General features: G+C 44.9%; 1 protein-coding gene across 3 annotated transcripts in view; it reads right to left on the bottom strand.

Annotated features, from left to right (window-relative positions):
- Nucleotides 1-4774: 4774 nt before the first annotated feature.
- Nucleotides 4775-12994, bottom strand: part of LOC144123465 (solute carrier family 22 member 7-like) — a 46712-nt gene continuing 38492 nt past the window's right edge. For all 3 annotated transcript variants that reach the window (XM_077656286.1, XM_077656287.1, XM_077656285.1), the window contains one exon: nt 4775-5298. In XM_077656286.1, the coding sequence (XP_077512412.1) occupies nt 5187-5298 (112 nt within the window). In that variant the 3' untranslated portion in view covers nt 4775-5186. The remainder of the gene's footprint in view (nt 5299-12994) is intronic.

The raw sequence follows: 12994 nt of genomic DNA, 5'->3' as shown, positions 1-12994 counted from the left end.
CCTGCTATGCTGCTCCACTCCTTTCCTCCCTCTCCTCCTCACCACGCCAGCTGCGGTAAAGGTGTTGATAGAGATATGAGACTTATATGGCAGGTTCTCTCAGATCATGAATGGCAACTTACCAATGTCCCTCACGAGAAAAGTATAGACAACAGCTGTATCTTAGCGGTACTCACCTGTAAGCAGAAACGTGGAAGCTAACGAAAACGGTTCTCAAGTAAAGAAATTACGCGAGAAATTTAAATGAGAAAATAATAACTTTATGTTTATACTGAGTGCAACGATTAATTTTAATGCTATAGTCGCATGATGAAAACCAACAGTCATGTTTTTCGTGTCTTCTTTTCTCTGCATATGTTTTATCGTAAAGCTGTAACTTCCTTGTGTAGGCTTGTTTGGCGTTGTGGTCGATGCACACCGCTGGTTTTCATGTCTAGTACTTTCGTACGTGCTTGAACAACTCTAGGAAAACTTTTATTTCCAGTTCACTGTTCAAACTATGTCTAACTGTCACGGCTGCACTGCTCTAAGACCTTTTAAATGTGCTCACGTTGAATTTTCTTGTTACTAAACACTTTCGATATTGTGGAAGGGACGGCGAGGTCGTTGCCAACATATTCGATGAATTCCTTTCGCATGTCGTCGCGTACTTGACGACGGAGCTCCACTCGTTTCTTCCTGGCTGACTGGCTGTCCCAACCAGTTACAATAGGCGTGCACCTTTGCGCCGTACTCCTGTTAGTCGAAACGGTACGTAGCATTGGTGATGCCGTTGCAAGCGATGCCTTATAGCCAAGCGGATTTATTAATTCCTTCATATCTGAGGTGAACAAGATCTATTGAGCACAGTGATGTAATGACACAGTATGTCGAAATCAGGCTGGAAGAAAAGTCGGTCGTCCTTTACCAAGGACATCGCGTATGTACATAGAATATTGTATTCTTACTGCACTACAATCGACAATCATAGAGACGTGCCGACTATCCTTATCAATCATGCCAACGGTTTACAAAAATAAGGAGGACGCTTAAGCTTCGCCTTAAGGGTAGACGCGATAGCGTCTCTTCCTTGTATTGTTATTTTAATTACTATATGCACCTTTTGTGGCATATGGAACAAAGGTATCTGTGATGAAGTCATTGAAGTGATAGATGTTCTCGTTAAAATGAAAGAACATAAATTTTTACGTCATACCAACCGACATGGTTGGGGTGTTTCTGTTCTTACCGTAACGGGCAATAAAGAAAAAAGTTTGTAGCCTATGTTTGTGTGCCCGCCTGGCATGCAAAGGGCCTGGGTTTTAACTTCAATGACGGCGAGTTTCTTTTTTTTATTTGAAACATCTGGGAATATTTCCGTCACATTTCTCGGGGTCTTCCTGTCAAGCCTAGGTCACGCGTCGACAGCATTTCGACCGAACGATCTGTATACGCTGTCGCATACCACTCAAAACATGTTCGAACCCTATAGAAAAAGACAACGAAATTTTTTTTTTGTCACAACAAATATTGCTCTAGTATTTTAGGACCTGACAACAGACATTTTTCTAGTAACAACAGGATTTCCTGTAGTATTGAGCAGTCCCTTGTCGTAACGACAGAGCCAGTTCTGTCGCAACAACAGACAACTTCAAAATACTACAGAAAGATCTGTCGTAACGACAGAACGACAAAAATTTCTGTTGCATCTTGGGACCAGCGCTGTCGTATTTTTCGACTGGGAAGAAATTGTCGCATAGACGTGTCGGAGCTATAGAGTCAGAAATCCTTTACACACTAGGTTCGCAGCACGCTAACGAGGGCAACTTCCTCACGCGCTGAGGGCCTCTCGCATCAAAGAGAATTGCTGCCTTCTGCTACGGTCCGTTTCACGAAGCTGATAAGGAGATGAGCTATTGCAAGTCGTTTTGACCAGGGCGAGTTCCTAAATGACAAAAGATAACGCGTTCGCCACCTGAAATTACAGGGTATGCAAATCCGGAGTAGCTCTTGCTCTTTTACTAGAGGCCATGGTTTACGCACTGCCCGAATTAACTAACATACGGCCTTCAGGCTTCGTAAAACTGTGCACAAAACTCGGCAAGTGTAAGAGTAAAGCTGCTTTGAATAATAGGATTTTAAAATTGCAAAGTTATAATTGTTATCGCATCACACAATACCCTCGCCGGCATGCAATGCATGAAGAAAGTCATTTCATTCCAACGGATAAATTACTCTCAGGTTATTTTTCGCAAACGCTAGTTTTGTGACCCCGTGACCTGCAGATGAGCCTAAGCACTCAAAAAAAAAAGTTTCTGAGTGGTCTCGCATTTTTCCTGTTGGTTCCTAAAGCTTATAAAATAAATAGTTAACGCTACGAATCACATGGATGAAGAAAATGGACGAACAGATCCTCCGCGGCATGGCGCGGCAAGCTAGCGTCACAATAGGCGTAGAGCCACATCAGGTTGCGGGTGGAATGCTGCGGCCACAAAGAATCCTGTTGTGCCCAGCGTTTTCTCAGCCGTTGTAACCCTACTTTCTGCAGCTAGACGACTAACTAGCGGTTTAAAACCCACTGAGAGGTCAGTTCTCCAATATTCATCACCAAATCACGGCAGGTGTGAGGCTTTTATTTTGTGTCACAGGTGCCACATCTACAAACGTCTTTATACAGGGTGATCCAAATTAAGCTCACAGATTTTTAAATTTGGAGCTAAGAGGGAAGTGAACTTGACCTGCGGAATGCGGCCAGGAGGAAACAAATTGAGATAATATTTGGTGCCGTTAGGCACCTAATTCCCCAAAATATATTAATGAAATTTTTAGCCACTGCGAGTAGCGTGATTGTTAACATCGATCACAGAGAGTCGGTCGAATTTCTAAGCTACTTCATTTCGTAGCATTTTTCTAGAGCACACTTGTTCCGAGATATTCGCCTCCGGGGTTTCAACTGATTTCGTGTAATTACGCATGCAAGGTGTAAGCACGACGCAGCTTTTGCGTCGGGCGTTTCCTCCATTCGGATAGGCGAAAGTGAAAGGGAAACAGTTATCAGCTTCACCGGTCGCCCTACTCTATTGGCTGCAGACGAAACACTGCGTTACGCCGGGAGAAGTTTCGCGCCGAACTTCACCACCTTGCATGGGCAATCATAGCCAAGGTTTCTTGACAAAAGCATTTTTCAATGGGAAAGAGTTTATGAGCGCAATATTTAATACATTCTAAGATTTCACTACAACAATCAATATTTCCGCAGATATCCCGTCGGCAGGCTTGCATTATTTTGCTATTAACGTTTTTGCTCTCATCGAATGCGTTCCGTATTGATTTTCTATGGCAGTCTTGATTGCTCGATGCGAGCCATGGAAACGCAATAAAAGAAAAATTTTTGCTACATATCGGAAGAATGGACCATTATCTCCAATATTCCTGTACCAGTACCTTACATTTTTCGCGCAATCAAAATTTTTGTACAAGAATGTTGGACATATACGAGGATCGAGCCCAAAAATTTGGAAGCGGATTTCCCAGAACGAATGCGTGCCAGCACAATTCTGCCAAATGTAAATTTGTGGGAATAAGACTGCTTCTAAGTTTACGATATCAATATTCCTGATTACTGCAGGACTCGACTTTAATTAATAAGGTGCCTGACGCTGACAAATATCATCTCACTTGGTGCCTCTCTGGCCACATGACTTATGCGCAGAGGTAGAATTCCCTTACCTCTCAGAGCCAAATTTTAAGAAATCTGTAAACATTAATTTTGATCAAACTCTGAGTGCTTGTTCTTTATATTTAACATTATTTGGTTATATATCGACACATGCACCTTGGGGATACTTAATTTCGCAGTTGTTGTTGCTCCGTAACAATAAATATCTACAATTTCATGCTTTTAATTCTAATCTTGAGATCTCCTAAAATACTACTGCCGCCCCAAGACTACAAAACTCGCCGAAACTGCTCATTCCTAGAAAAATCCACCTTAATTTTTTTTTAACCAAATAGGTGGACTCACACCACTCCAGCCTTTGCTCTCCAATCACGTCTCAAGTGGGCATATGATTCATGATTTCCACAATGGGGCCGCATGACCGCTTCTCATGAAAGGCTAAAAAGAAGTCAATCATTGGTTAGTACGTAAAGTGCGCGGCAAAAATGTTTAGTAAGAAAATTTTTGCGCACGTAGCCTGCGTGCTATGTGTTAGCCAACAACCATGTTCTCTTATTGCAGACCTTAATTGCGCACCCTCTTATTGTAACTAGCTGAGTAGTATGCAAGATATATATATGCAATTCTCCTTTCGAGTCCGTTGTCAGACTCCGGGCTATGTAAATGCACACATAGCAGCCGGCCAATCAGACCGTAGAATATACTGCAGAAATTCAATAAGCGATGAAGACACGCCTTATTACGCCGATTGATCAACTACTAATTTATCCTCAGTGATGTGTACGCCGGAATACCGGTAGACCCGGTACTGCATGGGCAGTACGCCCAGATGAAGGAAAGTGCTCTTGTCGAAACGTTGCCTAGCAGACTGAGGATCCTCCTCAGCCCTTGTTCACCATGTTATGTGTGCTAAAATAAATTACGTGAGAGAGCAGAATCTGTGAAAAGCAAGTATCATTCTACAGTGTGTTCGTTCAGTCACTTCGACTTTGCATAGCCTAAAGCCACTAAAAACCCCAGAATGTCTAAATATGTGTTTCCCCAATTGTATTGACATGCAATCTTGACGCACAATTCACAAAAAAAAAGATCACCAGGAAAGAGTGCATGAAAAGAAAATGTGCGCTGCTGAATGTAGCGCGAAAATGAGCTGGAGCGCAGCCGTTCAACATATGCATTTTCAGCGCAAACATGGAGAAAATATTTGTCCTTTTCTACGAAACTGCGGCTGCACTGCAACACCACAAAAAATGAATGTGTTTTAACGTAGCTAAACCAAGAAGACGTTCGAAAGCATGTGTTCGTTCTTGCTGTTCCCCTTCGCACTCTCTCTCCACTCGGCGGCAGCTGGCGCGACACCCTCCACCCATTGGCTGCAGCTTGCGCGACGCTTCTCCGAACTAACCCGAGCTTACCCGAGTTACTTCGATTCTTCACACAAGATTTTTGGTTGGGTTTGGCCCCATTATGTAGCGGTTTCGCACTAAAAGATTGCGAAGTCACAGGTGCAGAAGTTTTAAGTCTCTGTTCACTTAATAGTATTATATATCGTTGGCACCACTGCGTCGTCTTGAAAGCCCTTGTTAACCGCAGGCTGTCGAGTCACGGGCAGTTTCTTCTGAAATGAAAAGAGGCCAGCCCTGCGAAAGACAAAAAAAATGTGATAAATTACGAACAGAAGTACTAACTTCGAATACGCACTGTCGTAATAGAAACAAAAGAAAGATGAATAAACTGAAGTCGCATTGCATTCCAGCTTACTTTTTAAAAAACAGGCACGCTAAGCACGCGTGTTGCGCCTTCCACTGCCACGTAGGCCTTCTCCTTACCACCGTTTTCGCCACACGTTCCACCGAGATACGCGAGACAGTTTTTGCGGCATTTCCTTTCCACAAAAACCAACCAACGAATTTCCTTTAACTATAGACGCTCTATAGACTATCTGTAGACTAAAGTCTATAACCGCCATAATTTCCTTACGTCTACACACAGTCTATAGACCATCTGCGGTCTAAAGTCTATAACCACCTTAATTTCCTTTTGTATATAGACTATAGACTAAAAGTTTAAAACCGCCTTAATTTCCTTTTGTCCATAGGCGGTCTGTATAGACTATCTATAGCATAAGTCTATGAATTCCTTCATTGCTTTTTGTCTATAGACTATCTATAGCATATCTATAATAATAATAATTGGTTTCTGGGGAAAGGAAATGGCGCAGTATCTGTCTCATATATCGTTGGACACCTGAACCGCGCCGTAAGGGAAGGGATAAAGGAGGGAGTGAAAGAAGAAAGGAAGAGAGAGGTGCCGTAGTGGAGGGCTCCGGAATAATTTCGACCACCTGGGGATCTTTAACGTGCACTGACATCGCACAGAACACGGACGCCTTAGCGTTTTTCCTCCATAAAAACGCAGCCGCCGCGGTCGGGTTCGAACCCGGGAGCTCCGGATCAGTAGTCGAGCGCCCTAACCACTGAGCCACCGCGGCGGGGTATAGCATATCTATAAATTCCTTAATTTCATTTTATCTATAGAGGCTCTGTAGGCTATCTGTACCATGTCTATAAATTCCTTAATTTCCTTTCTTCTATAGACGGTCTATCACAATTTATAGACTAGTCTATAACTGCTAAAGCCTATAACAGCCTTAATTTTTCCTTGTGTACAGACAATCTATAGACTATAGACGTCTATAGACGGTCTATTGTCTACAACCACCTTAATTTCCTCTGTCTATAGACAGGCTATAGACTATCTATAACACTGGCATAAGTCTATAACAGCCCTAATTTCCTTTTGGCTATAGAAAGCGTGTAGACTATCTATAGCCCGAGTCCATAATAGGCTTAATTTCTTTTAGTTTGTATATTATCAATATGTCAAAGTCCATAGCAGCCTTATAGCCTGTAGACCGTCTATAAACGATCTATAGACTATAGACAGTCTATAGTCTGAGGACCAGTCTATAACAACCCTATTTTTTGTCTGAAAGTCTAAACACTGCCTTTCGACCGAGTCCAGAACAATGTCAATTTTTTTGCACTGCATGATGAGGAGAAGTGCACCGGGTGACCACACCTATGGCTAGATACCTCCATCTTCTTCACTATTTCGGGAATTACAAAAAATTACCTGCGGTTTAACCACTGCTGAGCCTGGTTAGAGAGCGAAAGCTGTGGTGTATCGGGCAAGTAGACGCGGCTTGGCGTCTGTAACGTTGAATGCGTTCCACACACTGGATAGGCAGCGCGCCCACCCTGCCTCCCTCGCACGTTGCAGTTAAATTAATGGTTGAAAGCGAGAGGTTCCTCACCCAATGAACGCTGCGGCCTATATATTCCCCTCCAGACTGACGCCACAATGGCACTTTCCATCGCACGGCCTCACGTGGTTGTCACGTGACTATTCTACCGCCCTCTACCGGCGAATCGAAAGGTCAAAAGTCAAATGGTGCAACACCTTGTTGGGCCACTTATGGTAAGGCCTATAGGCACACTTGACCTCTGGCTCATTTGAAGGTCAACCGGCAACGCACGGTGAAAGGGCTTTACCTAGCGTAGTGAAGCTTTCGCTTCAAAAATATTGTGTGAGGACATTGCAAAGCCCTCCAGGGCACTGTTTTTGGGAGCCTTAAAAGCTCCTTTTAGTTATACCGTGAGGTATATCGTGAATACAATTCAAGAATATTTAATGCTAACAGGTAAAACGAGGAAATGCAGCCATTCCTGAAGCAAGGGTGCCCGCAAATTGTACTACATAAAACGAACACGCTCTCCCTTAAAGGAATCGCTCGATACAATTCCATTTCATTTTTTTTATCATTACTGTCCAACGCGCTTAAGAAACATTTCATCAGCGATTCTACATTTCTCTTTAAAACGTCGTGAAAACAAAGGGGAAAGACGGGTGTGAGAATTCAAGGATGTGTCCATCTCTTAGAAACACCGTTAGAAGAGTCTCGAAGAGCGTGGAAAAAGTGCTCCGACGCCACAATCACAAAGTCAATATTTCTTTTGTTCTTCCTTATACACCTGTTACTTCGGAACCGATGGCACGCTGATGTCGCCCATACCAGTTTTCTGAACACTAACACACGCAGAAGAATACTTTATGCTATGCAACTTATTAGTTACTATTCGAAAAGTGTGCCGCATACTATTCGGTGGGATATGCGGCGCGTGTGGACAAAGCACTAAGGTTTGGCTTCTATTTTAAAACCTTATAAAAACAATAAGGTTTTTAAAGCGCGAGCGGAGAATTTAAGCTTACAAACAAATTGCTCTGTGTGCTCTCTGACATCAGATCAAGCTACATAGGGCGATAGGGCGAGCAGTAAAGATACGACCGTGAAATGGGTTTCTGTTTCGCGTTTTACCCATTTTACCGCGAGACGGCGGGAAATCATTCGGGCTACAAACAACTATGTGCGCGCATGTGCAGTGTTGTCGGCGTGTTCTCTCCGGGATTACGTTTTCATCGAAATCCAATGAATCGTCCACTTACGGTAAGTCTACACGATTATTTTTTATTCATTTGGTTTCCTAAACCACTCTAAGCAGAGCTGTGTGTGCAGAACAGATTATGTGCGCAGTGACAAACCTCCTGTCCTCGTGTGTAAGCGGCGTTATAAACAGCGGAAGCCATCGGGCTCTCGACTACTGCCGCTTATGTCTGTGCCGCTATGTCCTTCCTAACGCGCGGAAAGTCAGTGGGTGTGAAACCCGTGATGGTAAGCCGCTCCACGCGAGCTGTCTACTGGCTTCGTCGTGTTCCAAGATAATGCGCGGCCAGCATTATCGCGTAGCCCGTGAATGACGGCCGAAATGGCACTATGCGTTAGTTAGCGCCGTGTGGGCTCGATTTACTTGGCCCCTCTGGATACGCACACTCACGCTCTGAGATGGATTACATTTGCTTTTTAGTCTTAGTGTTATCGCCTGTCCGGACTATGGAGTGCCATTCATTGAGAAGTGTGCATTGCTTGCTACGTGTAGACGCTCGCTCGGTGTGTGTCGTCGACAGCGCCGTTTTACCAAAGGTGTTTTGTAACGCTATAGACTGGACCACGGTACGTTCGACAAGGTTGTAGCCAAGCGCCGCTGGAGGAATGCTTATACTGCGATGGTTGAATAAAAGTCACTGTCGGCGCGAATGGCCAGCGCGTACAAACACCGCGAAGAACCTACGAGCCTGCCATCTCCCCTTTGGTTGCACTCGTATGGATTCGTCCACCTCTGCTATCCGAGCCGTTGGCTGCCACAGCGGGCCTGCGGGCACTTCATTTTGAAAGCCGAGTAAAGGTCACCTCGACAAGAGATGGCTTACATTTCGTTCCCAGAGGCTCGGTCACAAACCCCTCTCACGCGTGCACAGATTTCTCCAATAGCATTTGGGCGAGAGCCAGAGTATGCGTTTCTGATCTCAGACTGGTTCATTACAAAAACACCAATGTAACTCGGCGCTTATTTGCGCCACGAATGCAGTTCAGCTCGCGCTGTGTAATTATGGCAGCGCCTGTTGATGAAGACGTTAAATTTCATTGAAATAGTTCCTACTTTGAGCGCTTTCGTTGGTTTTTCCAGCAGCGTTAGGTTAGAGTACCTGCATGCAAGAACCACCGCTTCACTGCTCTGTTCGGGCTGCCCTTGAAGGAAAAACTAAGTGAATTTGAGACGGTACTTCATCTTGACAGTAATGCGTATGTTGTCTCAAGCTCACGTCTGCTTTTGAAACGACACAGCTGCAGCCACTATGTACGGTTCGAATTTTTCTGGATAATGAGCGCGGCGTGGAAGCGCTGCAACTCGCGTGTTTCTAAGAGCGCGCGCTGATTGATGTATGATTATGCTGTTCTGTCTTTGTGCTTCAAGTTATGGCCTCAAAACTGTGACGAACTGGTTCGCAGTCTGCCTGGGACGTTTTGCAAGGCTTGTGCCCGTTTGAGTATCAGCGTACCAGGCTTCACGCAGGGTATTTTGAAGCGCTTGTTTAAGCGGGTATAAAAATAAACGCAGCAATATTCTCCTCTGGGGATCCCTGTGTAATGATCATTGAATATTGAATGCGCATTTTATGGGGATGACATTCACAACAGCTGATAGTGAGTCAATGCTAATGTGTGGCACAATTATCCGTAGTCTTCTGCTCCAATTAATGTAAAAGGAACGCCATACAGAGATCAGTACTGGCAGTAGGTATTCGTTGCAGGGGTTTGCTCCAGGGATTATGGGTCTTAGTTAGAATGTTTTATGAAGACCGCTTAGAATTTGTCATGCGTATTTACATAAACGATGACGCCGGCGCGATGGCTCAGTGGTTATCGTATTCGTCCGGTGACCTGAAAGATGTAGGTTCGATCCCGGCCTCGGCGGTCGCATTGTGATAGAGGCGAAATGCTAGAGGTCCGTGTACTATGCGCTGTCAGTGCACAGTAAAAAACCGCAGGTGGCCGAAATTATCCGCTACCTTTCACTACAGCGTCTCTCATACCGAGTCACGTTGTGTCTTCGAACCCCATAAACCTAACCAAAATACCAAAATTATATTCATAGAACGGGATAGCCAGGATATGCCTTTCGTTGTAACGCAAATGTGTAGAGAAAGAGTTGGAATTTTTTTTCAGTTCCCCTTTTATTCTTTCCTTTGTGACGTACAGGCCGACATGGCCGATGTTTGACTGCAGACAACAGGTCGCAAGAATGCCTCTGAGTAAACTAGTCGAACCGTTACTTTTAACATTTATTTGCACAATGTGGTGCATATTATGGTCCATGTGTTGCATATTCGCAGCCTGGATAGCTTGAAAATAAACTAAATTTGTAAGTATATTGATCATCATGTCATTTGTGAAGGCCGCGTGGTGACCTTTTTCAACGGTTGTAGACAGTCTGTCTAATAGACGCCAGTAGAATTTTGTATACAGACTGTCTATAGAGAGAAATCTACTTTAAGTGTATGGCCATAAGTATATAGATAGTCTATAGACTGTCTATAGATCTGTGTCGACTACACTTTCAGTAGACATTTGTGTATAGGCTCTATAGATAGAAATGTATAGAAAGTGTGTGACCATAAGTCTATAGATCCTCTACACGCTGTCTTTAGACCTGTGTCTATTAGGCTTTCAGTAGACATTTGTCTTTAGACTGTCTATAGACAAGTCTACTAAAAGTGTATGTCATAAATGTATTGACTGTCTCTAAACTAGTCTACAAAATTTGTCTATAGAAAGTCTATAGACTTCGTAGACTAGTCTACATACATACTATTGACTGTCTAAAGAAATTTTTGTGAGGAGGCCAGCTATGGCGTGCCTCTGCCTCCTACGCTCTAAACACAAATACACCAATATGGTAGTAAAAACGCAGTAAGTTGTCCTCTAGCGCACCGGGCTAGGGGACAACTTACTCCCTTGACACACTTTTTTTTTTGTTTTGAGTGCCTAGAGCGCTCGACAGGCCTGCTTTTGGCTTTATGCGCGACGCCTACCGATAACGCCTGGTTTGAGCCAGACTGCACCTGAGCATGCGCCGCCACACTGGTGACACTGCCTCCATCTTTATCACCACGCAGGACCGCAGCCGCGGTCGCAACCGATCGCCGCTGAGGGCGCTGTAGGCCGCAGAACCAAAGCAGAGATAACACGTCTCGGCACACCCTGCAGCAAAATTTTTCCGAAACGTGTTATCTCGGCTTTGATTCCGCGGCCTGCACGATCGCTTTCAGCGGCGATCATTTGCGACCGCGGCTGCGGTCCTGCGTGGTGATAAAGATGGAGGCAGTGTCATCAGTGTGGCGTCGCATGCTCAGATGCACTTCCACCTTCGGGCGGCAAAATTACAATTGCCCAAGGGCCACATCTTTCATATTACTATTGCGATTAAACCCGTTATACATATGTGGTGCGGGTGAGGCCTATTTTTCTTTTTCATTTTGTTGCCTCAACATACCTAGTGTATCCCAAACCAGGCGTTACCGGTAGGCGTCACGCATGCAGCCAAGAGCTGGCCTTTCGAGCGCTCTAGACAGACGTGCTGACGACTGTATACATGCACCAATTTTTCGTGGGAGCCCGAAACAGCGCAGAAGCTGGTGTCAGTACATTAAAGACAAGGCGGTGATGGCGCCGCTGCTATGGCATGCGTCTCTAAGAAGCAGAGCGGCTTCTTGACGTTGCGGCATCTTTCGTGGGAGGTTTATTGTCTAGGCAAGCAGCGGTAAGTAATTTTCAGATTTTAATAAGAACCTTTTCTTGAGTTTGGCCGAATTACAGGCTGGAAATAAATGTTCGTCGATATGAGCATGTAATGCCTAGTTAGCAAGTGCCCCAAAAACTCCGTCGGCGTTGGAACATCTATCGAATTCGGCACAGTAAAGTGCTACAAACACTTTAAACTCGTTTTTCTCAGCTTTTACGTTTTTTTTCTTTCGCTGTGTTACTGGGCGGCAAATGCCGTGCCCAACTTTTTTTCGCTCTTTTCGCGGTTTTCGTCCCTACCGGAAAGCGCAATACTACACTTGAGTTTTAAGCTGTAGTCTCAAGAACTGCTTTATTGACCCGTACAGTCTGGCGCTATATTTTATGCTTAGACGATTGCGGCGTTTACCCGCTTATATACGGAATGTGCATACATTGCGCGCTGATCTTATACTAAATATCTCGGCTAGTTTGTCTGCAGTGTACGTTGGTCACATAAGCGGTAATAGCACAGGCAATGTACAGTACTCACGGATTGAAATAGGACATTCGGAGCGCTAGCCTTGCAGTGCCACGCAGGCATGTGGTAAACCACAGGCCGGCTGATTGGCTACTAGAAGGAACAATTCTGCTTTGTAGATGTTCTCCCTCTCACGCCATACCACAATGCACCACCTTGGTTCCATGAGCGTCTACGGGCGGCGCTCCATGAAGCGACGGCCACGCGCTCCGAATGTCCTATTTCAATCCGTGAGTACTGTACATTGTTTGAAGCGGCAGCCAGAGGGTGATTTCAGCTTAATAGAACAGCCCAAATTAGTGCTCGAAATCCATTTTTCGACTAGCTTCGGAGAAGCGCTGTGATCAAGCGAACAGACGGTTTGGTTTACGCTTTACGGAGGTTTAAAGTCCCAAAGCGGTTAAGGCTATGAGGGACGCCGTAGTGAAGGGCTCCGGAAATTTCAACCACCTGGGGTTCTTTAACGTGCACATGACATCGCACAGTACATGGACCTCTAGAATTGTGCCTTCATCGAAATGTGAGCCGCCACGACCGGGATCGAACCCGCGTCTTTCGGGCCAGCAGCCGATCACCATAAGCACCGAGCCACCTCGGCGGCTGCAATCACAGGCCA

Source organism: Amblyomma americanum, chromosome 3 (genome assembly GCF_052857255.1).
Source record: "Amblyomma americanum isolate KBUSLIRL-KWMA chromosome 3, ASM5285725v1, whole genome shotgun sequence".
NCBI classification, from domain to species: domain Eukaryota; kingdom Metazoa; phylum Arthropoda; class Arachnida; order Ixodida; family Ixodidae; genus Amblyomma; species Amblyomma americanum.
Note: the sequence above shows the minus strand (reverse complement) of the source record. Positions and strands in the feature narration are given on the sequence as shown.